This window comes from Manduca sexta, chromosome 3 (assembly GCF_014839805.1).
Source record: "Manduca sexta isolate Smith_Timp_Sample1 chromosome 3, JHU_Msex_v1.0, whole genome shotgun sequence".
Taxonomy (NCBI): Eukaryota; Metazoa; Arthropoda; class Insecta; order Lepidoptera; family Sphingidae; genus Manduca; species Manduca sexta.
Window position 1 is genome coordinate 8248820 of NC_051117.1, and position 27647 is coordinate 8276466.

Sequence of the window (27647 nt, forward strand, 5' to 3'; positions counted from 1 at the left end):
TCACTCCATTCCTTTCCAAGTATCAAGACGCAGTTGTATGTTGCTTCGAAGAGGCATTGCAACAGTAACTCGAGTTTCGCATCACGTATGTATTGATTAGTGTCCGACACGATGTGGGCTTCCGTCCTCGGAGACTATATTGAGAGATGACTGCATCTACGGGCCCGTTGTTGATTATTGAGTGTGTTTAAAGGAATAAGATCCTTAATAACGTTTCTTTCTAAGAAAAATTTAATGTAGGAGAAACTTTGGATAATTAATTTGGTGAAGGAGTTTCTTATAAACAATATTCAGTAACAAATTTCATTGACGATTTATTCCCTTTTCCTTATTAACTAAATAGGGATAACCAATAATTATTACAGTAACCGTGTACTGAATTTAAAAAAATATATTTTTGTGAAAAATAAAAAATGCATTTATTAATATATAACCTAACTATACCTACTGTTTATTGTATGAATGAAATAAACAAAAAGGGGTCGAGATAGCGCGACGGCTTTAGTTCAAGCCTCTGAGTTGTTTGGCGTCCAACATGGTAAATTTGTCATGGTTCATCAGTTAGGATTTATTTGGTTGATTTGAGTACATATATACTTGGTTTATAATCTGTTTTCCCATATGCCAAATTCGACCAGCTTGGCATCGACTGGCTCCCTCGAGGCGGCTGACCCCCGAAGTATATTGAAACGTCTGGGGTATATATACGAACGGTCGCGAAAATGTTGATAGCGCGATTCAGGATTTCGCGATTGAATTTCGTCTTTATATCTTTATAAACGCAGTAAAAAATATAAAAAAATTCAGAACATTACAGCCGTGATTAGAAAAGAATAATGTAATAGAATTTTTTAAAAATCTAATTGGATTCGATTGCACTAACAGGGTGGTAAATATTTAAATCAAGGAATTCTGGAATAATCTTGAATTGTGCACAAAATAATCGTATCTATATTTTTCTACATTTTTTTCAAGCACAATAAATAATTATCATGTGATTTAGGACATATATTTGAAAATAATTGTAATAAAATAGTATTTGCGACGATATCGCCATCTAGCCATCATCCCTTACTCGAAGTGGTGCGCTTATGCAATAGGTTTACGGTAATACAAACTAGTGTTATTCGAACTATGTAACCAAATTGAAACCTAGTTTTATTACAAGTGGCGCCACAACAAATACTGGCCATAAAATATTCGGATTCGAAATTTAAACCTTTAAACTTCGAATACAAAACCGTTACAATCAAAATAAACGAATTGTTTTTAATATGATTTTTAAAAAAATACACATTTATTTAGACCAATTTTATAAACCTTTCTTTTGTGTAATGTGTATGTTGTGAGATGCAAAATCTTGAATTCGGTTAAACTAGAAAAAAAATTTTGAAATACCAGGATAAACTAGAAAAAATATTTACTTTAATTTTAGATTACTATTTTTCCTCGGACTTGAATGTCTTACTAAGAATTTTATTACGTGCCAAGAGAAGATATCCTCGTCCTATCTATGTCAGTTAACCCACATTAATATGGTTTTATGTCAATTAAAGTATTTCTCACTCAACAACTTCCTAAGCAAAATAAAAACCAGTTATAAAACCCTGACACAATCCCACACTGCCAGATTTGGCGCGCAGCTGTTCAAAGACTATTCTTTCGTTCACTTCAATACACTTTAAGGCCATATTTACGCGTAAACATTTGTGATTACTTATAGGTGTACAAAAGTATGTTTTCTGTTCTAGCGATATACAAAAAATACGCATCATTGATGATTTTTTGTTTTCATAGATATCAGTAATCATAATAAGAATTATAGAGCGTTGAAAAACTATAATTATTAAATATATGTATTACGATCCTCTAAGGGTCATCTTAAAAACATTTTTTTTAATCAATAATTAACCTATTCAGTATTTACATACATACACACCACGCCCTATTCCCTTTATAGGGGTAGGTAGAGTTGTAACACATCTACATTTCGCCAACAATTTGTCGCGGCCCTAGGCACACAGTTCAGTCTGTATATTGTATACCCGATGGTTGTAAACTCATTTTGACGATGAGGACTCGCGAACTTTATCCTCTTTTTCCCCCTCCGCCTGTCCTTAAAGGGTTCCCATTCTTCCTAGTTCCTTCCCTCAAGTCCCTCCCTATTCTCCTTTGGGCCCCTGTAGTCTAGTAGGCCCGTTCGTAGATTTCCCCTGCTGGTTGGGAACGAGCTTTGAAATCTTGCCCGATCCTCTCTGGTCAAGTCGCACAAGACTCGAAAAATTAACTTAAATATAATGAATATAAAGTTCTGATTTCATTCTTTTTATTATGTAAGTATTCATTAATTTCCCCTTCTAAAAAATTTCACATTTAACTTACTACTGTAGTCAATAAACTATTAAATAAATGTTGTACAATGAGCATGACTCATGTAATTTGACCTCAATCTTAGTAAGGTGTCACCCGGTTAATTCAAAATACACACAAGACTGATATTTGTTATTAAATATAACAATTATTCATTAATTTACTCTACTTATGTTTAAACTAGTGCTATAATGAATAAGCGGACATTCAAATTTAATTAATAGGTATAAAACCCAATTAAGAAATTATGGATAAGTTATACGTATTTTCCATATCGAACGGTATACGGTGGACGCTCGGGCAGGTAAAAATATTCTACCACAAGCAATCGTCATAGAAATCATTTTGCTAGACTTGTATGGAAGTACCGCAATTCACATAGTTCTAAGCATCTTCTCTTTTGTTCCAGAGCAGTGAGGAGATATTAAAATGGCGACTAAATCCTACAGCAAGCACAAAGAGTACAAGGAGTACTCGAGCAGCGGCAACGTGCCTTACACAGACGAACAATTCGGTAAGAACACGAGTAACTTTATTAATTGACTTGGAATAAAAGACATAATTGTTAAATTCATAAAACCACTAAACTTGATGGTAAGTTCTGCTTATTATAAAATGACTACGAAAGAAGAATGAGCATTGACAATAGGCGCCATGTCAGAAGTTAAAGTAAAGTTAATAATATTATATTCTCCAAATCCACAAACATAATGATTATCTTTATTCATAAATATAATAGGTAGACACAACTAAAGCAGTAAAATTTTAAATTCAATACATTAAAAAATATTTCCAAAAAAGATTTAAGTTCTTGAGTTATGGAAACTAATTAAATGTGACCCAGCGAATCCTTACGCACGCAGGATTGCATAGATCTATCCTCTAATTATCATCGCAGAAGTATAATATACGTACGAGTCCATAAACTTGCATCTAGTTGGCTGAGTAGGATATATCCATAGATGGATAGATACGTAGGTAGACTTGCGTGGGGTGCTCATCTCTCGGCAGTCTACATTGTATTGGACCTCACTTCATTTACCACCAGGTACAAAGGGGTCTTTTTGCCATACTAGTATAAAAAAAATCTAAAAAACACCATAGCCGAGACTAAAATACTTCTTTTGTTACAGATATGATAAAATCCGACCTGCTCCCGAAGGGGAGTAAGCTGAACTCCTTGAGTCGTACTGGGGGTGGCGCCAGGGAGTACCACTACGAGTACAAGGAGGAGGTGCTCCCCGGAGGAAAGTATGACAGGAAGGACATACATACTGTTGAGGTAAGGAATTTTGGAATATCCAGAATGAATAGCAATGCATATAGAGCTTCAACACTAAGCTATTGTAGTTCATATAAGCTGGAGATGTATCTTCCGATGATTATTAGGATTATGCTGCTTAGTATAATTACATCCTACAGTAATAAATGCATCTATAGTAATTTACTTCATTCCCAGGATTACACGATCCCGGCGAAGTCCCTTCCTAAGGCATCGGAGAGCAGCTCGTACTACTACGAGAGGGAGGAGCGGGACCTGCCCGCAATCGGCACGGGCACCCGCACCTACAACTACGAGACCACCAGTTCTACACCAGGTAACTCATTACCTCTAGCTCCCTCTCTTTTCCTCTCCCTTCTTCTTCCATCGCGCGTCATTTGACCATTAACTTTCTATGCATCATCAACGTTGCCCCAACTACACATCATCAGGAAGTCCACTGTAAAACATAGGTCTCCCCAAAGAATTCCAGATCAACATAATACAACATAACTCCGCATAATTAATAATTAAATAATGAATAGTAAGTCGAGCGGAAAGCTATCGTAAAACCACGACACAACTATATCTTCAATTACCTTAAGGTGGTAGCTCAAGGTCCATTTTCATACATTTTGTTTCGGCTTTGATCTGGGTAACTAAACAAGTATTGGCAAGTAAAGAATTTAAATTCACGTCTAGTTAGTGATTAGTTCTCGCAGTTGAAAGAAAAATGTAAAAATAATTAATAATCATGGATATTTCGGCCTTTAAAATTTCGTCATATTAAATTTTAAAGGCCGAAATATCCATGATTAAATTATTTTACAACTGATCTTCACCTAGAATTTAATTACTAATTGAAACAAATAACCTACCTAGAGTGAAACACTCTTCTTTAAAAAATAGTTTTTTATCAAGAATAAAAAGAAAATGGCAACGGGACGCTTCTTCTAATAACCGAGTACCTATTTTTATAACTTTGAATAAGACGATTGTATATTGTATGCAGGATACTCCAAAGTAAAGAGCTCCAAGGTGACCAAGGAGATGACGCAGAACGTGGAAGAACTCGACTCCCTCCTCGACGACTTGCAGAGGGATCAGGAGAGGCAGCTCTACAAAAGTAAGTGTTGAAAATAGGGCATAGAATTTGCTGTTTCTATTATTCTAGATAGTTTCTAGATAGGGGGTCTTTCTTTTTTCACGGTTAGTCGTACATCCCTAGATAGACTTGGTGTCAATCCAGAGAGATACTTAGTCTGATTTTACAGCTAAGCAGTTTATAAAATTTATTATCTCCTGGTTTAATAGACTAGATAATATTTTCTGTGAAACCAGCATCTCATTATTTATTTCCTCTTTTTTCAGGTGGGTACACTTCAGATACAGCTGAGAGCTCATCATTCGACTACAGGAGGGGGTACGTCACATTATCTTCTATATTATTTTATTCTTCTTCTAATGTGCTGCGAATTTCATTATGCAAAGAAGTATTGACCGCGGCGACCAAAATTTTGAAAATACTTGAACTGATAGGATTCCATTTTACTTATTCAATTTTCAATCAATCAATCAATTTATTGCACTCCACAATTGTTAAAATATAGGTTTTACAAATTAGGAAAAGTACATAATCGTGGACCCAGCAGTGCACGGCAACATAGAACAGAGGGAGGAACGTTAATTCCCTAATTAAAAAATTATTGCTGAAATAAGTTATTACATACTTCCTATATTTTGAAAAATGACATTATCTGAATAAAGACTGATTGTATTTTTGTATCATTAGAACCCCAATAAAGCCGGCACCGTCCAGCGGCTACTCGACCCTGAAGCGTGAGGAGCGGCTGGAGAGCGCCAACTGGAGCGCCAGCCCGCCGCCGCCCGTGCGCTCCACCGAGCTGAGACAGGAACTCTACCGGGAGGAGAAGACAGGTGAATCTCTAGTGGCTAGTGTGTTATTATAGAGTACTAAGAGGGAATGGAAACGTTCCGATACCTTCCTGTGCTGGTGGAAAGACGTAGGAGACGCTAGGTGAAGGACTAGCATCTCCTGCCCTGTGGATTGAGGCTTTCCAGAATTCCATAACAATAATCCCTTGCATATATGATGAGGTGACTAAAAGGAATCATGGAGGGGTTGTGATGGCCGTCCACTCAGATTACGATGTACAATTACTTTACATGTACATTGTGTAACCGCCGTAAAAGTTGACAGTGAAGCTCTGGCTAGACCTTATGCTGCAGCCCATGCCGAGGGCATTCTCCGTTGCGCGTCTGAGACCCTACAATTGAAAACGCTTTCTAGGCACATTGACGGACATGAAACAATGTCGGTTTGTAAACAAACATCGTATAATTGGAACCTGAAGAAATAATACCTTTAAATAGGGTCAACTGCTTCTGCAGCTCACCAGGAGCCGTCCCAAGTAAATATGATGGTATATTAGATTAAACTATAAGCTTCCAACTGCAGCTGAGGTTGTTACTTAACCTGCAATTAGAACTTAGAACGTAGGACAACCACAATTTGTGTCGAATCGTAGCTGCTATGATAAGACGATTAAGTCTTCTGAAGTATAAGATGCTGCTAAATGTTGTTATTCTGAAGAATAATGCGAGAAGTCAACGCAAATTCTTCAGGCATAATGTTTGGCCATAGCTTAAATTTGATTTTGTTGTCAGAGTCGCGAGTGGTGCCGTCCCAAATCTCGCCTGCATTGCCGATTGCAGTTCCACCGACTGTATGCGCACACTGCCACCAGCCACCCAACACTGGCACTGTAAGTAATACATTGAACCTTGATTACTTTCGAACATAAATCACATAATTGTCCTTCGTTTGAGGTCCTTAAGTAAATAAATAATTGTGTCGACTGCCGAGGGGTAATCAATTCTCGTCGCTCGACATTCTATTGGACCCCACTTCTTACCATCAGGTCCAGTCAGGTCACTTTTTCGAGCACGTTTAAAAAAATATTTAAAATTTCTTTTAGGTGTTTAAAAATTTATGGTACATATTCATTTCCTCTGGATACCTTTAGTCTCAAATCAGAATAAACGTCGGGAAGTAGATCAGTCGTGAGATACTCTACCCTTACAAAATACATGTCCTTTAGACTTTTTTGCCAGGATCTATCTATATATATAAAAATGAATCCATATTTCCCTTGGTCATCGCATCACGCGTGAACGGCTGGACCGATTTCACAATTTTTTGTTGTTGTTTGTTATTGTCAGGAGAAGGTTCTTGTGAAATAAAAAATTGCGCGGAAATTAGAAAATTTAAGAAAACTTAACGACACTATTAATTTTATATAACTGTCAGTGGTTTGAAATAACTGTCAGCGATCGACAGAATGCGTGCATACATAGTTAAGACAGGACAACGTCTGTCGGGTCAACTAGTAGTAGTATATTTATGACCGCATTTTTAGTACATCCATTAGATAACAATGTTACCATTCCAGCTGTCCCGCTCGGCGACTCCTATGAACAAGGTGACGACCACAGTGAAGACCTACACGTATGAGGTGCCGGCCGACCAGGACCCCACCACTGTACCGCTTCCTCCCGTGGCTGATCACCAGCACACCTACATCGCCTCAGAGAACATTAGCTCGTGAGTTTATAATTCACAAATTTGTTTTGAAATTTCTGGTTTGAATTCTGCCTTGAGCAGTGATGTTGGATTTTCTGTTAAGAGGAGTTAGGTTTTGTGCCCAATATAATGATAAGCTGATCTATTACATTATGGGACAGAATACCTACACACGGAGAAACGTGGGTGTATTAGTTAAAAAGTGGGGAAAAAAGTTTTAAACAAAAATAATTATAGTACCAGTTGAAAAGTGGGGATAAAAGGTTTTTTTTTTAGAAAAAATATACTACTTACTCTACGTTGTTTTAGTTTTTTTTAAGTGAAAGTCAGCAGGCGGTAAAGTAGCAAGTGAGTTAATTAATGTCTTAGTAGCAGGATATTTGTATTTGCCAGGGTAGCGACCACCGTACACACTGTTTAAAACCCACCACATCAGCCTGAGTATATCCGGCGTAATTGTGTCTACTGGCAAGGGTAATCATCTCTCACCAGTCGACACACATTTTGGCCCCATTCCGCTTGGCATCAGGTGTAGTGGAGTCATTTTGCCGTATAAATAAAAACATTGATTTTCAATTAAAATATAAGTAAAAAAGGCGAAAATCACATCAGATCCTGATATATATTCCTTCGTGGTTGCAGCACGTCGAGCACGCTGCAGGTGTCTCCGCACGGCGCGCAGCCCGCCGCGGCCGCGCCGCCGCCTGCGCACGCGCAGCCCGTGCAGCCGCTGGCCGTGGTGCCCGCGCCCGGCGGCTGCCAGCACTGCTCCCACTGCAACTCGCACGTGCGCGAGTACAGGACCGTCACCACCACTGATGGTAACTCTCCAAATTCATTTTATGTTCACTTCTTTCATGTGTAAGAATTAGATATTGTCACTATTTGGGATTAGTGGCAGCAGAGGTCTGTGAAAAAGATAAATCCAGGAGTTTATTTCCAAGTCTGAAGTATATTAACTCCATGTCCAGAAATAAATCCCCGAGAGGACTTACACGTGTCAATCGTAAAACGAATCTAAATCCTTTTACCACATTAAAAAACCAACCTTAGATTTAGCGTCGATCTGATGGTATCTCAAAATTTTAGACTTCACAAAATTTCTTTAGTCGGATACTCTTGACGGAGTGGTTACAATCGTTAATGGTAATATCGGAAAATTTCGTCATTGTCACTCTTTTAGGCGATGTTCATAAGTCTACTGCTTCTCCATTTTTGTTAGTTTATTAACTAACAAAAATTCCATGACTATGTGATACTTCATATAGTCATGGAGGACTGTGTTGGCGTATTGACACAATCAGTCCAGCAAATACAATAATTAGTAAACTCGAAGATTGTATTCAATTGAGTGCATCTAAATCATGATGTGTATAGTAACAGACCGCACGAACGAGCGCATGGTGCACCCCACGCCCGCCAACCACGACACCAAGCTGCAGCCACACGAGCCGCACAATGGACATGGCCCATACGTGAGTACACTAGACTGACTAGACTTCAATACTAGCGAATTTGAAGCCTTAATGTAATTAAGATCTTCTCAATTTGAGGTCTCATGATTTAAAATCCAAAGGACGTTTTAGTATAATTGTATTAAAAGTAAATGTCGCCACTGCCGAAAATGCTTAATGAAAGTAACTACTACTTACTACATAATGAAGGTATCTAAATATTACTTCTTGTAATATGAAACATAATAGACTAAAATTAAAAAATTAGACAAATTTTTTGACATATATCCTTTACTGCATGTGGTGGCTAACCAACAACAAACTAACTCCTGAACATCCTTTATCAAATTCCAGGGTCCAAACACGTACAAGTACAGCGAGACGACGTACTCGACGCACAACACGACGCAGCGCTTCCCGTCCCCTCCGCCCGCGCCGCAGAGCCTCACGCTGCACCCCGCCAACTCCCCGCACGGCCCCCACCCCCCGCACGCACACCCCGGCCCCTCCCCCTCGCCCGGACCCTTCCCGCGCCCCACCACGCCCTCGCCCGGCAACCAGCAGACACCCAAGAAGCTGGACGATCTGCTCGCTGACTTCCCGGAGGCTGTGAGTATATTTTAGAACGGTATAGGTTATAAGGAAAAATAACGTAGAAAGCATCTTTTAAAACAACCAAGACAAGGTATAGAGTTGATTTATTTATAAATATTGAATCTGGCAAGTGGGTCGCCCTCTTAATCACCTAAATTTTCAAAGAATCAGTGCCGCTTCTAAAAAATACGCTCTTTGTGAAGATTTCTACATTGATAGTCTGGTAATACTCATGGTATTGATTTTTTTTCGGTTCAAATTGTATAGTAAGGCCTTTCAGAACCAACATCTTATACAGCATAACCGTGGACCTTGCCGCGGTAACTAAGTATATATTCAGATTATTTATTGATGCCGTTGCCTCCACAGCGCTTCCCGACCCAACCTGACGGCGTGACGCGGCGCCGCGTGGAGGTGCGACACGAGAGCTCCAACGCTAACAGCTCGTCCCCCGCCTCCCCCGCGACCCCCGCCGCCCCCGCCGTGAAGCCCCCGCCGATAGGGTCCAGCCGCAACGTCGCCGGACCCCCCGTGTACTATCCCCCGGGACACACGCCCTTCGCCAAGAAAGACACGCCGGTGGGAACTGTGCAGGGGTACCAGGCTAGCAGCGTAAGTAGGAGATATGCTTTTGCTCTCACACAGCTCACACACATTGTCAGCGATTATTGAAAGTGGCTATACCGCTATATCTTCGTGGATGGAATGATTTAAATTCAATTGATTTTCAAAAATGCTTTTAGTCTTCATTCAAATAGAAACAATTGTAAAGTCCACCACGAGACAGGCAACGTACTGGCATTTGTTTTAATAACCCTAATAATGAAAGTCTGTCGTTCCCCGCAGGCGGCCATGCAAGGCGGTGGTTCGTATGCGTCAGGGCGCGGTATGTATGAATACGAGTCGGGCTCGCGAAGCAAAGAAAAGCATTACGAGACCAAGACCGCCGTGCCTCTCTGCCTGCCCCTGTGCTGCGCCATGCCCTGCGTGATCATGTAAACTTCATCAAGATCGTTGCTAAGGTCGTGTTACAACGAAATGTAATTTTAAGGATATAGGGCTGGGATCTTTTATTCTTCGAAATAAATAAAAAAAAACTACTAGTAGTTACATAAAAAAGATCTGCAAAAAAATATTGATTATTCATATCCGACTTAGTCGAAGATTGATTATCTCAGCCCAAATTAATTCGGATTTTATAATTGTTTTGGAGTTGTCAAACTTGTATATTTGTGACGTCAAAAATTGTCTATAAACGTATTTTAATCTTAATGTTAATTGTTAAAAATAATAATTAAGATCATGTTCTGCAAAGCAGATTAAAATCTCTGAATATGGAATCTCAATGATGGTAAATTTGCGCTTGCTGCCGACGAAAATAGTACAATAATATACAAAACGTGTTTAAAAATCGACATTTCTCAGTAAGTTGCATCGATATCGAGTAAAAATCGATTAAAATATTACAGTCTTTTGTAATGGTGCTATAATGTTCTTTACGTTTTAATATTTGTTATCGATAAAGTTAGAACGCTAATCGTTTTCAATAAACAATCCCAATCTCAATCTGAAACCCGAATCCGAGAATTGACCAATCAAAATAAGCAATTTTTAAGCATGTCAAAATACTTTATTCTGATTATTCCATTTTTTAGATTGTGATGGTTTATTGAAAATGGCGGTATCTCGTTTCTTAATCAAGTTCTTTTTCGATATAAGAGACCCACCATATATACTCTACAGGGTTCAGCACGATTGCTAAATCTCCGGTGCATGGGGGTCCTCATTCACCCCCGCTGTTAACACCAGGAGGCCCTGCGAATAAAATGGTACCTCCCGTTTCATATTCAAGTTGGCACGTTAATCATATTGTTGAGACTGGTGGCGACGCCCGAGCTAAACTAACAACGTGCCATTAATGTTATCGCGGCGAACACGCCTCCATTATAAGTTAAACTGTACAATGTAATTTTTTTTATTAATACATATTATTAACTGACTAAAATATGTTTTATTTATTTATTAGGTTTTCCAGCACACTTAACACCACGATACAATAATTTATATATTAAGTATTACTTATAGTTATAATGTAAGCCTAAGTTAGGAAAACTCAACATGTATATAATTGAATCTAAAAGTGACTTAAACGCAGCAAATTCAAACACAATATAATGTTTTACTTTTACTGTCTTATATTACTGAGTCTTTCTTTCTTAGTGTTGTTACTGAGTCATCTTACTAAAATAAATCACTATAGAGAAATACCCGAGATCACATAGTCTAATAAAATAAAAAAGTTAATTTTGATTACTTTCATAAAATATATAAAACATCGGATTTGAATTCCTTTTTACCCGACTACGGTGTGACAAGGAACGGTAATTTTAACACCCTTTGTATAAAAGTATACATTGTTAAGAGAATTGAGAAGGTCCAACGAATTTCCTCTAAGTCTGTGATGGATTTACAATGTTACATGTGGCACTATAACATCTCTCTGTTCCCAATATGAATGAATGAATCCCTACTAGCCGAATTTCGGCCACGCGGCCAATGTCAACGGACATCAACCAGGTACGGAGGAGATATGATAGTTCACAAGTGTGTGCGCAATACACAGGTGTACTCTGTTCCTTCACTCTCATAGTAGAGTGAAACGGCAATTCGACATGACCGAAGAGAGATCAGTTTTAGGACCAACGGCTTTACGTGCTTTCCGAAGCACGGGGTATCACACGCCAATTTCCTGACTCTGAGCTGCGACTGGGTAATTTTTAAGATGGAAAAACTTAGTCACAATTATTTTGGCTCGATCAGGGATTCGAACCCAGGATCTCAGCGTGGCAGTCGTACTGGTACCGTGTACAATTACAACTACGCCACCGAGGCAGTCAATTATTACAAAGAACAAATGAACCCCAATATGAACAAAAGGTTCAGTACGATTTATTTAAGTACATATCCCTGAAGAGAGATATATACCCAAAGAAGAAAGCCAGAAAGAAACTCCTGACTTGCTTTTTAGTCATCCGTTGTATTTTCTTTAATAAGGGAGCAGCACAAACTATTCCTGTTCAATATCCTTAGCCTACTCGCAGCAATAATCAGTCTGGTTTGAGAATATTCTAAATCTTAGTATTCATTCTACACTGGTAGGATAATATTATTATAGAATTTTACCTGTTGTATACTAATATAGAATCTGATGCCGATATCTTGGCCCTAATCAATAAAACAGGATATCATAATAAAAACACATATATTTTGCTTTTTATATTTTACCAAAATTTTGGATCGAGTCCAACAAGGCAGTCTGCGGGTTACATTATTTATACAAGCTCAACGCCCGGCTTCACCCGCGCATTAAATGTAAGGCCTTTTGGTTCTGCGCCGCGGCAGCGGGTCCGTCTCACAACCGACAACACAGAGAGCGACACCAGAACATAAATATAACAATAACTAATTACATTGCCAACAAGCCGACTGAGAAACAAATGGACATGATGCTATTCAAAAATATTAAATCTTCAAGATATTAAATATATGAGAATCAACATTGCCTATTAACATTATAGTCTTTTGGAACGAAAAAGAATTAATTATAATAGTAACAAATAGCAACAAAAAATGGAGTACTCATTCCTTTCTCAGCCAACATAGTCGTGAACCGGGTAACGTCAATTCAAACAAACATCAATCTCTACAAATCAACAAATATGCTGATAAATGAGGATCGCGCTCGACCCTATACATACAATTTTATTGTCATAACCACGTAAACGATAAACATCTACGTTCTCGCGAAATATTTAATTTAACGAGACATTTATGTATTTTTTATTTGTCTAATATAAATGCTTTAGTATTTTACTTTTTTAGTATGGCAACCTTTGAGCATAGTATATGGAAAGATAGCAGAACTATCAAGCAAAAATACATTAACGTCTCGAAAATAACAAATCGCATATTCCCTATTCGTATCTTACAAACATTGGCACAAATTGCGTCGCGTGACCGACTTTTTGGACACCTAGATATGTTTCAAACAAAATACTCAATTTCAATAAACAATGAATGATTCTGTACAAATATAATTTTCGTAGATAAATAATTGTGGCACACAAATTGGTTGTGAGACGGACCCGCTGCGAGCGCTTAGTTCGGGCAGCCGACGGCGACGCATTACACGTCGCGGGACATCGCCCACCGAAACTAGAAAATAATCTTTATTTGGATAATTTCTGCAACGCATTCCCGTTGGCCAGGCCGTCGGTAAAGCACACGACGACATTACATTGGTACGGACGAACGCAAACATGATTTTACAAACAAAATAATGTGGACAATATGTTCGTGGCATATTTTACTGACGGCCCATCGATAACTACATATAATCTAATGTGTTGATTATTTTGGAATGTTTTAAAAACACTGTAATTAGAAAACGAAGATATATCAGTTTAGTGAAAATATGATTGACTGTATTATGGTATTTCCTTACAATAGATAGGAAGTAGGATTCTTTTGTTTAAGTTTTAAATGCATACTGGATTGTGAAAATGCTTTGAATAGAAGATGAAAGGGAACTGCGGAAAAAATTACAAATAGAAAAAAAAAAATCTTGATACCAAAATATGAAACTAAACCTTTGAAATAAACAGTGTTTTTAAAACAAACCATAAAAAGTGGAATAGTCGCATCTCTATCAACTTAAACAGGGAATGATTATTTTTACAATTTTATTTTACAGATATTTGGTTATCAGGTCTCCTGAACGCAATATGATAACACTCACACAAATACACTTCACCTCACACATTAACAACACATTAATTAACTCCTATCCCAAGCCAAGTCAATGTACGGTCGACTCGACATACCTTTTACTCATGTTACAGAGATGAACTATAATTTTACCAACGACTGCCAGTCCACAATCAAATCCGACAGAGCTTGCACTACAAAAACTGGTAAAATCAAACAAAAATTCATGTAACAAATTCGTTTAAACAAAATCATGAAATCTTATGGTAAATGATAATATATTCAAAATATATTGAATACAGAGAAGCGACTATTTCAAATCCGTTTATGTAAATCAACACACAATCTTTGTTATAATGTTGTACAGTCAATTTCAGTCTGATGTTTATGCGCGTTATGTAAACTTATATATTTATTGTATTTAGATATTTTCTAACTGCTACAATTTCGATATAGGCTGTTTTTTTACGCACGCAGTGCAAGTGACCTCACTGCACCTGATGGTAAATGGAGTGTGGTCTAATAGAGTGACGACTGACGATAGATAACCCCTCGACGGTCGACACAGTTATGCCGGCCTGTTAAAAGCGGATATTCACAAGCTGATCCCGGAATGCAACACTTACGTGGGCGGCTGTGGCGGGTTTTAACACCTTGTGTACGGTGGTCAAAGGGTTGGTGTCCAATGAGAAAGTCCGTGCTATGAATTGCAGACTTGTAACTGTAGGAAAGTATTTTTAAAACCGTATTTCAATGCAAAATTTGTATTTATAGCAAATAAATGCACAAATACAGAGTGCATATATCTGGATCTCATATTTTTTTGAAAAAAATTAAATTAAGATTTCTAGAATTTTCTCTCTCTGGATTAATGAAAAACCGTTATAACAATTTCCAAATTTAAAAATTACACAACGCGCACAAACACGACGTCAAGAGTATTCATTTACATCCGAGATACCGAAATTGTCACAAAAATAAACGTGAATACATCTTAGAATAATAAATATGTACTATGTTTAAAAAAAACAACACTATTTCTCACTCCATTACCTATGGGACATCAGAATTATTAGAAAAAAAAAACAATAATTCGGTATCTCGGACATTATTATTTATAAAAACTAGTTAGTTTGAAACAGTTCCAACGCGGCTGTGAAAGTGCAAAAATATATCTATGCATGGAAACCAACAACTTTATCACATCGACAGAATTTTGCATATACTATGAATGTGAACACATTTACCTATTGAACATTAGGCGACTTTGTATACGTCATCGATACTGTAGCGTCAACTAACGAAAGCACAATAAGCCATTTACATATTTGTTTTAATAAAACAGTGTATTGTTTTTTATTGTTCAGAAGAAAACAAACCAGAACGTTATTTAAACTGGAATGACAAAAAATCTCCCAAATACACAATATGGTAAGTATTTTGAGGCAACATTATGTACTCTAAGACAATCAGAACCAAGTGACAATAGAAAAATGTTCAAAACAGGTTACTCAATTGAAATGTTTCTAGACATGAACTCAAGACGCAGTTTACAGTATACAAACTCGCCTAAAATAAAAATCTATATCTATATTTCTCTTAGCAATAGACGCCGCATTAAAACTGTATCCAAGTTCATTTTCACTCGTAATTCAATGATATTCTTCACCATAATGATATAGCAATATATATGTATATTATACAATTGGAACTCCTATTTAATTATTAATTACCTAATTTTTTTTTCATTTCTTTCGATCACATTCGGTAACAATATAAATCAAATACGAATAACAGTCTAGACGTTTTGCCTTTATAGTCATTGTGTAAGGAATTTTCTTAATTTTCTGCTATGCTATAAGGAAATAATATGCGGCGGATCGCTATAGGAATCGAATGATATCGATTTGCGAATCGATTGTGATCAGTCTAATCGATTTATGAGACTAAATGCAGGTGAATATCGGTAATATTATGAGCATTGTTGGAATAATCGATAATCTCGTTGGTTAATGAATTAACGCATATTTAACATTACCTAGGAAATCTCAGACATGTTTACAAACTAGATTACATTTTATTATCGTTTTAATATTTTTTATTTGGTTTTTTGTTTTAATTTTTTTTGGTAACCTATATGGGCTTCGATGTGACTAATCACAATATCGCATATCGACTCACAATAATTCATTTTCCAAAAAAATATGGCAGTATAACAAAATATGGAAGATTCTTGATTAGTTTTTGATTTTTGGTTTATGGCTTGACTATATATTTTAGTCTTGGAAAACGTTTTTTTTCGATGGTTCGACTGGGGAAAATATTGGAATTTAAACTTAAAGTACAATAACTTAGGTTACAAATGAGAGTCATAAGGTAAGCGATCCACCGCGAAATAAGGATAAGTTTGATGCCTAAAACAATACAAATAAATATACATGACTAAAACACGTTGCAACGATGCTTTTGACTTACAATAATTATGACAAATCATCTGTTATTGAACGCACGCGCCGCCCTTGCGCGAGAGTGTCTGCTTTTGACGACCTATTACAAATTCGGAAGTATATTATTAAATGATTCCCGTACTAGGATAAATTACTTTTCCCTCTGTAGAGCACATTTAATTCAATACAAAAATATTCAATTTATTTTATTCATAATGAAATATTGCTTCAATTTTCATTTTTGTGTTTGAGGATTTTTATCGATAAGAATTGATTTTTAGTTTGGATATTTTTAGGAGCACTGATAAAAGGCTTTAGGCAAAGTTGTAAATGTATTTGGGACATTAATGCTGGCTATAAAATAAGTTTTTCCACAAATGGATGATACTGATTTCATGAGTTTAGGATCCATGATATCAAAGTAGCTCACGCTGAGAAAAGGTATTGTTTTGTACTTCAATAAACGCGTTGAAGCTTATTTTCAGTCTATTTAAATCTTAATATGGATAATGAGATGCTAACCTATAATTAATATTGAATGCTAAAGCCGGCCAATATGGCCGAAAATTCATAAGTTGAACGCCCAATATGATATAATTTGAATACCTTGATAAACCAAACACAGCAAATACATTGTACTTGATGTCAACTGCGATCATAATAAGAACCAACCGGAGTGAATCGACGGTTTTAATCACTATGCCGGCAAATTGCTGGATATTGTATGTACCGCCTCGTTAGAACAAGCCGCATGACATTCCAGATTTACTTTACAAAAGAATTCCTATACAAACTCGGTCATCAGTTTTTTGGACGGAATATCTTGCGAATCGAATAATACAAGCTGTTTTCCTACCACCTCAATTAGAACCTGATTTATATAAAGTTAAAATCACTTAAATGATTCCTTTTGATTCACTTAAATGTCGGGAGGAGCCGGGCTAGACGCTGCAATGCACTGGGAGAAGGCCATCTAGACCAGTGATCTTTTTATAGGACTATCCTAGGAAACTGACAAAGCATCTTGCCTACCCAAAAAGTTTAATCAGGGACCTTGGTTACCTAGCTACGCCATTGGTGACAAGCTCCTGATTGCAACAGTCATGACTGCGCATTAACAACTCCTCATCCGTATTGAACAATACTTTGAGGACCCACAGTGCGCTGACGCATCGTTGGCAATGTCATAGTATTCTTTGGCTTTGTTTATCTGACCGCCAACAGAAGTTGCATTTCAATATTAACCAATCACAGCACCTCGTTCTATCCCATGCTTACGAGCTGAGAAACAGACTTATTATCACAGCATTGCGTCGCACTTGGCCAAGTTTGTGAACATGGGCCTCAATACTTTGAACAAAGTTCAGTACACCACACTGCACTCAATATGAAATATTGATAGGCCTTGAGTATGCTGGTTTTCATCATTCAAAACAGTGCTCGCATACTGGTGTTTGGTTTCGGGAATTTGTCGCCAGTAAATGTCCGGAAACTATGTAAGTATATAACTGTTGCAATCAGTAGTGAAGAGGCAGTCATATTGATTTAAGAATTTGTAAAGACAATTAGAGATATTTGATTTATCTGCCCTGCATTTTGTTTTAGGTTACTTAGCAATATGATTATCTTTTTTTGTTGTTTTGGCCTCGTAAGTGCTTGCTATAATATAATTCTGTGCCAGCTAAAAAGTACTGTTATGTCCAAGTTACATTGTTGATATTCTTCAGTCAAGCCTGACCCATAGTCTGTCGAGTAGCTCAAGGAACTCCATGCCAATTTAAGATTATCAGTATAATGTTTTACTATCATTTTCTACAAACGATCCCAATCGCTTTTTTAGATCTAAAATAGACTAATAACAACAAAGTATTTGTTTTTTTTTATTTGTGATCGGCAAAATGACAATGGTAAGTGAAGTGGTATCTAATAGAATGTCGACAGACGAGAGATGATTACTCTTCGACAGTCAACACAATTATGCCGGCTTGTTGGAACTGGATATGCACACTGATCCCGGAACGCGACACTTTCGTAGGCCACTATGGCGGTTTTAACTCATAGTGTGCGGTGGTCGTTATCCGGTCGGATATAAAATATATCCTATCACCAGGAAACATGACTTGCTGACAAGTGAGTTATTTTTGGTTTAATTTCGGAATCAGATTGAAGATTAAAATTGGGATCGATCGGGTGTTAGAAACAAATGTGCCATTTTTAATCCCCTTTTTAAAAAATATTTTTATATCACTAACCATTTATTTATAAAGATTTTCATAAACAGAGGCAGTGGCAGTTTAGTCTTTTTCTAAGCAGTAATGTATTTGCTTTTTTCAATGATTTTAAACTTATTACAAGGACATAGAGGCGCATTTTCGCCTTTTCCGCCGTTCGCAGAATTTATATAAGGCCAAAATATCAATTACTGAATGACTTCCTTTTTATAACAAGATGATTATAGTTCTCTATGGTACTTGATATCCATTCCGTTATATCCATATAAGAGATTTTTAAAAAGTTTGTTTCTGCGCACACGGTAGCTCACGAACGCGGCAAAATGACCTCTTTGCACTTGAGATAAGAGTGGACTCAAGATGGTGTCGTTTGACAAGAGATCTATCCCTCGCCACAACACAAATATGCCACTAGCTTGCGTAATTTAAAAAAAATAGGGTCGTTTATAATTTTGGCGCGTAAATGGTTGTCAAAAGCGAGACATTGATTGGTGCGGCGGTGCGTGTGGAGTGCGCGTGAGTGCGTGTGGAGTGCGGCCGCGGCGGGGCGGGGGGTACGCGGCGACACACTGCTGGCTCTTTGGGATCGTGTGTCGGACGTTTGCAGCGAAAAGTATAAGGCATTTTTTGCGTAAAGTTTTGTTTTAGCAAGTAAGATGTAAATTTTTGCTTAATTTGTAGAAAAATGATAGTCTTTTGAATTCTTTCGGAAACGCACATAAATCGATAATTGAGCAATTCGAAAGTATTTTTAACTTTGATAAAACTTTATAATTTTGGCTTGCACGTTTCCCTTTCAAGCTAAAGACGCATTTAACATAACTTTTAATATAGCAAAATTTTAGAACACGTCGAGTCAATATCAAATTGAATAACAACAACAACACTCGAGTGGAAGGGTTCATGGAGATTAAATCTATTTAGTTTTAGTGTCAGTAGTCGTGTGCGAGTGGTGCCGCCGCGGCGCGCCGCATCTCGTCGCCTAACTACATTCGCTAACTTACAAACTGTATGTACATATTCGAGCCATCATACACTCCTATATACAATATCACGTTAGAGCTAATATAAGGACACTTTAGTGTTTGCGGCGGCGGCGAGAGTGCGTCAGTCGATGACGACGTAGGGCAGCGCGACGAGGTCGCCGAGCCGCGCGCACTCGTGCCACTCGGCGAACCGCGGCGGCCGCGCCGGCCGGCACAGCGCGTCCCGCTCCGCCGCGTCCACCGCCGCCAGCGCCGCCGCCAGCGCCGCCTCCGCCGCCGGCAGCGCCAGCACGGGCGCCGGCTGCAGCTGCGCGTAGTCGTACCGCACCGCCGCCGCGCACCGCACGCACTCCGCGTGCAGCGCGCGCCCGTCCAGCGGCTCCTCTTTCGTCCTCTCGACGGTGCGGTGCTCCTGCGGTTCCGTCTTGAACGCGTCCTGCACGTCGAGCTCGACGCCCGGCTCGCTCTTGCCGAACTGCGTCTCGTCCTCGGCGGACAGGATGGGGGCCTTCAGCCTCTCGCTCGGCTCGAGGCTCGGCACGCCGATCATCTCCGGCTCCATCTTCGGACACTCCGCCTCCGGCTTCGATTCGGCATCCTCGCTTTCGTCGTCGCCCTCTTCCTTCGGCTCCGCCTTGACTTCCACCTCGTCGTCTATCGGGTAAGGTCTGAGTGGCGGCGGTTCCGGCGGCGGCGGCAGGTCGGGCGGCGGCGGCGCGAACTCCGTCCAAGGCAGGTGAGTGCAGAGCGGCACCGCGGCCATGTTCTTGGCGCAGTAGTCGTCCGCGTAGTCCGAGTACTTGTAGAGCGGCACGACGCTGGCGAACAGTCCGGGCCAGTCGGCGTGCTCGGGCTTGCGCACGGCGAACTGATGCGGGTGTAAAGGCGCGCGCGTGCCGTTGACGCCGGGCACCAGCGTGTTGTGCAGCGCACGCACGTGCAGCGGCAGCACCGGCCCACGCGCAGCCGCCGGGCACTCCGGGTCCAGCGCATCCTCCTCCGTGCCACACGTGCACTCTACGTACTCGCGCTCGTCCTCCAGGGGCTGCATGGGCGAGCGGGCGCGCGCGGGGGACGCGGCCGCCGCGGGGAGCGGTGGAGGGGACGAGCCGCCGTTGCGCAGCGGTGAGTCCACCTTAATCGGAACCGCTGCAAATATAAACAAATATAATACTAGTTACAATTATTTCTTTATAATTTATTATTGTAATGCAAGGGTATTTTCTTTCATCTTTAAAAAAAGGATGAAGGGTTAAGTTGAGATTTAGCTAAGGAGAAAATTTGCTATTTTTTTACAATACATGCAATTATAGTTCGTGCTCTTAACATAAGAGCTATAACGTCACCAGCGGCACTCACAGTCTGGCTCTATGAGCATGACGTCGGGCGAGGCGGGCGAGGCGGGGGAGCGCGGCGAGGCGGGCGAGCCGGCCGACGACGCGGGCTTTGTGCCGCGCGACTGGATCTGCTCCAGCAGCTCCTTCGTTGTCTTCACCTGGAACGCACGAGTCATCAATTAACATTCATACTTTGAGGCTATAATTAGTGATCATGGACACAGTGATATTGACGAACGTATTTAGCAACGTGTATTAGCGATCATTTTAGTCACAAAGCAGTGAATGCGTGGTACCTTCTTCCCTCCGGCGGGCGGCATGCGCGTGGCGAGCGCGGCGTAGGGGTCGAGCGCGTCGCGGCGGCACCCGTTGCGGGCGCGCCTCTCCCCCGCCGCCGCGCCAGGCCCGGCTGCAGGCGCGGTCGCCGCCAGGGCCGTGGGGGGCGCCGCGCCAGCGCCGTTCCTTACGCCCCAGGCGGCGGGGACGCCGACCCCTGTTCCCGCACCCGCCGGCGCCGGCGAGGGTCCCGCCGATGACTCCGCACCTGACCCGGCGCGACCGTGGCCCCTGCGAAACACACACTCATGTGAAAACCAACACCTTATTTGGCATATGTAATAAACATATCCCTTGCTGTTAGTAGGATCATGGGATGCACATTGCCGAAAACTGGCGGTGTTTATTTTTTTTTTCCTTATTGTATCTTGTTTAAAAATGTTTTGGTACATCCTAATCTATACTATTATCTATACTTCTATACTATTATATAAAGCTGAAGAGTTTGTTTGTTTGTTTGTTTGTTTGTTTGTTTGTTTGTTTGAACGCGCTAATCTCAGGAACTACCGGTCCAAACTGAAAAATTCTTTTTGCGTTGGATAGCCCTTTGTTCGTGGAGTGCTATAGGCTATATATCATCACGCTATACCCAATAGGAGCGGAGCAGTAATGGCTAATCTCAGGAACTACCGATTCGAACTGAAAAATTATTTTTGTGTTGAATAGCCCTTTGTTTGTGGAGTGCCCTAAGTTATATATCATCACGCTATGACCAATAGGAGCGGAGCAGTAATGGCTAATCTCAGGAACTATCAGTTTGAACTGAAAAATTTGTTTTGTGTTGGATAGCCCTTTATTTGTGGAGTGATATAAGCTATATATCATCACGCTATGACCAATAGGAGCGGAGCAGTAATGAAACATGTTGCAAAAACGGGGACAATTTATTATTTTTGAGAGCTTCCGTTGCGTGCGCTGCGTAAACGGTTAAAGTTATGCAACAATGATGTATGACGGGATTGTTCCTCTAAAAAAGTTCTAAAAAATATATTATAAAACAAAGTCCCCCGCTGCATCCGTCTGCCTGAACGTGTTAAACTCAAAAACTACCCAACATATTAAGAGGAAATTTGTTATGGAGACAATTTGGGACCCTGGGAAGAACATAGGCTCCCGGGAAACTACTACTTTTATAACGGTAAACTTTAGCCTGAAAAACTTTATAACGCGGGCGGAGCCGCGTGCAAAAGCTAGTAGATATATAAATGTTTTCTTTCCATGGAGTACACACCATAGTGGAAACACTACACCATCATTATAATGAAAACTTCCACTGTGGCGTACAAATTTTACATCTCACACTTTACTTTATATTCATATAAAAGTACTACTACTTTTAAGTTATTACCTTCTTTTTTTGGGTTTTTTATCTCTTTTCGCTTTTTTCTCGTCGTACAAAGGTTCAGAGGAGGGTGGCCTCTTCACAGCTGCAATATAAAGACAACATATTACACATATAAAAGTAAGAATTAACAAGATATCCCTTCCCAGTACCCATTTGGGTATTATTAAGGCGATACCTCAAGGTCCATTTTCATACATTTTGTTTCACCTTTAATCTGGGTAACTAAACAAGTATTGGCAAGTAAAGAATTTAAATTCACGTCTAGTTAGTGATTAGTTCTCGCAGTTGAAAGAAAAACGTAAAAATAATTAATAATCATGGATATTTCTGCCTTTAAATTTTCGTCATATTAAATTTTAAAGGCCGAAATATCCATGATTATTAATTATTTTTACGTTTTTCTTTCAACTGCGAGAACTAATCACTAACTAGACGTGAATTTAGTTACCCAGATTAAAGGTGAAACAAAATGTATGAAAATGGACCTTGAGGTATCGCCTTAATATCGGAATCTGAACAATATACGGCTCAAACAGACCGGCATAATTATGTCAACTCGCGAGGGATAATCATTTGTCTCCAGCCGACAATCTGGACCCTACTCCACTTACCAGGTGGAGTCAATTTACCGTGCGTTTAAAAAAAAACAAAACCGTTTTAACAATATAATATAATGTATATTATTATTGACAGGTCCGTCTGGAAATCTTTGGGTGAGTCCTATGTTCAGCAGTGGACTTTATGTGGCTGATGATGATGAGGTATATTATTACAACTATGTGTATACTGACGAGGTGTGAGCGGTTTCTGTGCGATGTTGAGCAGGGGGGGCGCGAGGGCCGGGTTGGACGGGGGGTCGTCGTCCACGAGGATCACGTCCTGCGAGTCCGACTCGTAGCCGCCCCATGCTGCACACAAAAAATAAAGACCTTTAAAAACACAAAAACATACAATATTTTTCTTTTTATTGCGGACATTTTTTTTTGTTTGGGGAAAACATAAAAATCCAAAAAAATAATTAACAATGTTTTTTTATGTACGAGCCGTTTTTTTTCTATAATACTAGTTCGTATTTATTATTTTTTTATAAATATATCTAGCTTTATTTACTCGGTTTCGATTTATAATTCAAAAATTATCTAGATCAGTTCAGTTCTTCCAAAAAACGGTACTCACTTTGACGCGACACGGGGCGCGGACTGGGCACCGCCGGGCTCACCGCATTCTGTAAAATATACACAACATACAATATAGTATGTATAATATACTGATGATAGGGACCTCGTATTGGCCCTGATATAGGCCACCGTACACAAGATGTAAAACCAGCCATAGCCCACGTTAGTGTTACGGTCTGGCATCACCCTGTGTATATCTAGTTGCAAACAGGCCGGCATAATTATCAACTAGGGTGTGATAAATCTCGTTAGCCAACACTATCTGGTCAAGATCGCTTACTATCAAGTGCAAGCTTTAGCCCTGCCCATATTAAAATGGGACATCTTTTAAATGGTATTAAAGAGATCCTTTAAGGAGCTAGCTCTATGTTTTCATATAATCTATTATACAATTTTATTTTGTCTACAGGGTGTTTGTTTTTTACTTATTTATAATTATTTTTAAATAAAAAGTAACTGTTTGAAAACTTACTGAATCTGCACTTATATAATGTAGGTTTATTGGTTATATGGTTTATTTAATACCTACAGGTAAAACAGGGAGGTTGTTAACAAGTCAAGTATAAAATGAAAGTCAATTATAAGTACTTGCACATATACAGGGTCATTTTGACTTTGCGTTACTAAATGAAACCACATACTCGTCTTTACCTTTGCTGACATTGTGCCAAAAACCATCCATTAATAACAAATATTTTCACGAAAAATCGTGGTTTTAGTTTTATGATTTTTTGATCATTTTGTAGTTTAATACTAACATGGCGTGTGCATGGGTGTTTTTCTGACTAAAGATATAATGTTGCCGCTGTGACGAATTCTCTAAGAGTAGTATTAGTGGCATTAGGGCGCGTAAAATTAAAATTACTTTTTATTAATATTTATTTTGTTCGAAACTTACACTTTTACATCTACGGCTCAAGAAACTTATTGTAGTGTTATTTTAAAGTTGATAAGTATGTGGTTTTATTTAGTAACGCGACGTCAAAATGACCCTGTATAATAGTAATAGTAATCGTCTGACCCGCGACAGCGCCGGGGAGGTGAGCGGCGTCCCGCCGAGCCGACGGACTTGCCGCTCCGCTGACGATCTGTTCGATCCTGGGGACAAACGGTACCAATGAGATGCTGGTCATCAGATCGATGGCTCCTAAGTATACCATCGTATCTGTTAAAATTGCGATATTCACATTTTAGCGTTTCGTTATCTAGGTATTGTTTACTACTAAACCTATTAAATTTTCAATTAGGGCATAGGTTTAAGGAATACAATCTAATCTTAATGTAATTTAGTGCTTAAGTATTCTTTATAATGATTGTGTTCAGTGTTATGCCTTTTGTTAAATAATAAAAAAAAGTTAGTAAATGATTGTAAATTAAGTGTTTTTTCGTTTATTAACTTTTTAATGAAATGGGTTACTAAGTAAACAGTACCTAGGTAAGGAAACGCTAAAATGTGAATATCGCAAGTTTTACAGATATGATAATTAACTTTGGAGCTATTGAGATATATACAATACACTTTTGCTGGAGGTAGGATATATTTTATGTCCGCCCGGATAGCGACCACCGTACACAAGCAATTCATAGACTTTTTTATCTAGGGACGGAGCATTGCTGTGATAACAAGTCTGTTTCTCAGCTTTGTTTATCTGACAACTTGCTGTTTGTTCAGTTTTGTTTATCTGACAGCCAACTAGATTCAAGTTGTATCTCAATATTAGCCAATCACAACAGTCCTATGTCTACGCACTGCGAAAGCTGCCATGCCATCAGCACTGAGAAAACCCCGCCATAATGACAAGATATCTGACGAACTAAAGATGATGCTGACTTTAATTTGACAGCGTCTCAGCTGATATCGCTGTTCAGAGCGAAACTGAGATGCAACTATTAACATGGCCCCGAATATACTTCGATTAATAAAAGCTCGCACGTTCAATACTGACACTAATACAATATTATACAGTTGATAAAAAAAAATATTATAATTGAATAGATAGATATATAAATGCAAAAAAAACGTCATGCTATATATTTTACTAGTTGATCCGAGAGCATTGCGTTGTCATGGCGACTGATGTATGTTTATCCACAAAGGCAACAATGTGAATGTGTTGAACGCGCCAGGTTTAGATAATAGACTTTAACTAATGGTAGACCTTCCTCATCCCCCTAATTCTTTTGGAATTATGTATTATCATTACCTAGACGGCATTTGAAAATCAAACATCTATAAACTAATTTGATTAACCTCAGAAAACAATAACATTTCCGAACGATACCTTCAGCGAATCTCATAATTGATTATTCCCGTATCAAAGCGTACGTACCATATAGCAGTAAATAGCCCAATTATGGTCCGCTCGCGAATGACCACATCACGAATCTTTGTTCGCGGTCGTGACCTCAATGTGGAGATTATATTTAGCTCCCTGGGGGCTATGGACCATGTTCTTTTAACATATCGATCTACACGCCCTTATCTCTTCAAGGTGGGGCTGAGAGGGTATTTTATATCCGCCTGCATAGCGACCACTGTACACAAGGTGTTAAAACCCGCCATAGACACACGTAAATCCGAAATCAGCCTGTGTATATTCCGTTTGAAACAGGCCGGCATGAATGTATCAACTGGCAAGGGTTAATTATCTCAACCCATCCAACACTCTATCTAGACCCCACTCAAAACCCGCCATAGACACACGTAATTCCGAAATCAGCCTGTTTATATTCCGTTTGAAACAGGCCGGCATAAATGTCTCAACTGGCAAGGGATAATCATTTCTCGTCTGACAAACTATCTAGATCCCACTCAGCTTACCATCAGATGCTGTGAGGTCCTTAGCCGTGCCGTATAAAAAAATACATAATAATTAGTAGAATTAGTTTTAGCGGCAACATGCCTATCAGGACTCCCTGAGTAAGATCCAATCGTGGCCAAATTGTGTAGATCGAAAAACTTTACTTCGGGAGTGTACCCAAGAGAGTACGTGGTTTTTTTTTAAATTTAGTTTAAACTAGAAAGTTCTGGCAACAATATATCTTACAAGAAGAAGCGTTTAGTCTTGGGGCAATTATATACGCTGACTCGCTTCAAGTTCTCAAAGCTTTAAAATTTGCTAATTGTATACAAAACAAAAATCTCTTGCGGGTCAACTTCTGTTTTCTTACCAATCCAAACCTCGGTTATGAAAAAGCCTTAAAAGTCAGTAACGCATCCGTGATCCTCTGGTATCCTGGATTTTCATGGGTGATGTTACCACCAGGAGCTGCTCCTCCACCACCTCATGATCACTCACCGGTCTGGTTCGGCGACGCGACGGTCGGTATGACGAGGTCGCGCCACCGCTTCACGAGCACTTTGGCTCGGCGCGCGAGGGTCGGCTCAGAGGTCTTCCGTCGCAGCTCGTTCACGTGTTTGCCCAGTCTGGTGGTCTACAATGCAGAGAACGATGGGGTTAATAATAATAAGAATATGAATACTGTGTTATATACTGTCCCACTTGGGCACGAGCCTCCTCTACTACTGAGAGGGATTAGGCCTTTGTCGACCACGCTGGCCTAGTGCGGATTGGTAGACTTCACACACCCTCAAAATTCCTATAGAGAATTTCAGGTATGCAGGTTTCCTCACGATGTTTTCCTTCACCGTTAAAGCAAGCGATAATACACAAAGAATACAAACATAATTATTTAGAAAAATCAGCGGTGAGTGACTTTGGGATTTGAACCTGCGG

At 39.3% G+C, this 27647-nt stretch overlaps 2 protein-coding genes across 4 annotated transcripts in view; one reads left to right on the plus strand and one right to left on the minus strand.

Annotated features, from left to right (window-relative positions):
- The window catches only part of LOC115442962 (flocculation protein FLO11), a 52119-nt gene extending 40831 nt beyond the window's left edge, over positions 1 to 11288 (plus strand). Inside the window, exons 2-14 of one of the 2 annotated variants that reach the window (XM_030168190.2) lie at positions 2785 to 2884; positions 3504 to 3652; positions 3830 to 3968; positions 4644 to 4757; positions 5003 to 5054; positions 5424 to 5569; positions 6320 to 6417; positions 7105 to 7256; positions 7878 to 8056; positions 8613 to 8710; positions 9044 to 9298; positions 9653 to 9895; positions 10130 to 11288. In XM_030168190.2, the coding sequence (XP_030024050.1) occupies positions 2800 to 2884; positions 3504 to 3652; positions 3830 to 3968; positions 4644 to 4757; positions 5003 to 5054; positions 5424 to 5569; positions 6320 to 6417; positions 7105 to 7256; positions 7878 to 8056; positions 8613 to 8710; positions 9044 to 9298; positions 9653 to 9895; positions 10130 to 10282 (1863 nt within the window). In that variant the 5' untranslated portion in view covers positions 2785 to 2799 and the 3' untranslated portion in view covers positions 10283 to 11288. Of the gene's footprint in view, positions 1 to 2779; positions 2885 to 3503; positions 3653 to 3829; positions 3969 to 4643; positions 4758 to 5002; positions 5055 to 5423; positions 5570 to 6319; positions 6418 to 7104; positions 7257 to 7877; positions 8057 to 8612; positions 8711 to 9043; positions 9299 to 9652; positions 9896 to 10129 lie in introns of both variants that reach the window. The other variant, XM_030168189.2, reaches the window with a different exon arrangement.
- Positions 11289 to 12528: 1240 nt separating this feature from the next.
- Positions 12529 to 27647, minus strand: part of LOC115442960 (WAS/WASL-interacting protein family member 1) — a 28223-nt gene continuing 13104 nt past the window's right edge. For both annotated transcript variants that reach the window (XM_030168187.2, XM_037439446.1), the window contains exons 3-10: positions 27210 to 27345; positions 24932 to 25008; positions 23909 to 23957; positions 23524 to 23640; positions 22736 to 22814; positions 21348 to 21618; positions 21074 to 21209; positions 12529 to 20863 (exon numbers count right to left, since the gene is read on the minus strand). In XM_030168187.2, the coding sequence (XP_030024047.2) occupies positions 19836 to 20863; positions 21074 to 21209; positions 21348 to 21618; positions 22736 to 22814; positions 23524 to 23640; positions 23909 to 23957; positions 24932 to 25008; positions 27210 to 27345 (1893 nt within the window). In that variant the 3' untranslated portion in view covers positions 12529 to 19835. The remainder of the gene's footprint in view (positions 20864 to 21073; positions 21210 to 21347; positions 21619 to 22735; positions 22815 to 23523; positions 23641 to 23908; positions 23958 to 24931; positions 25009 to 27209; positions 27346 to 27647) is intronic.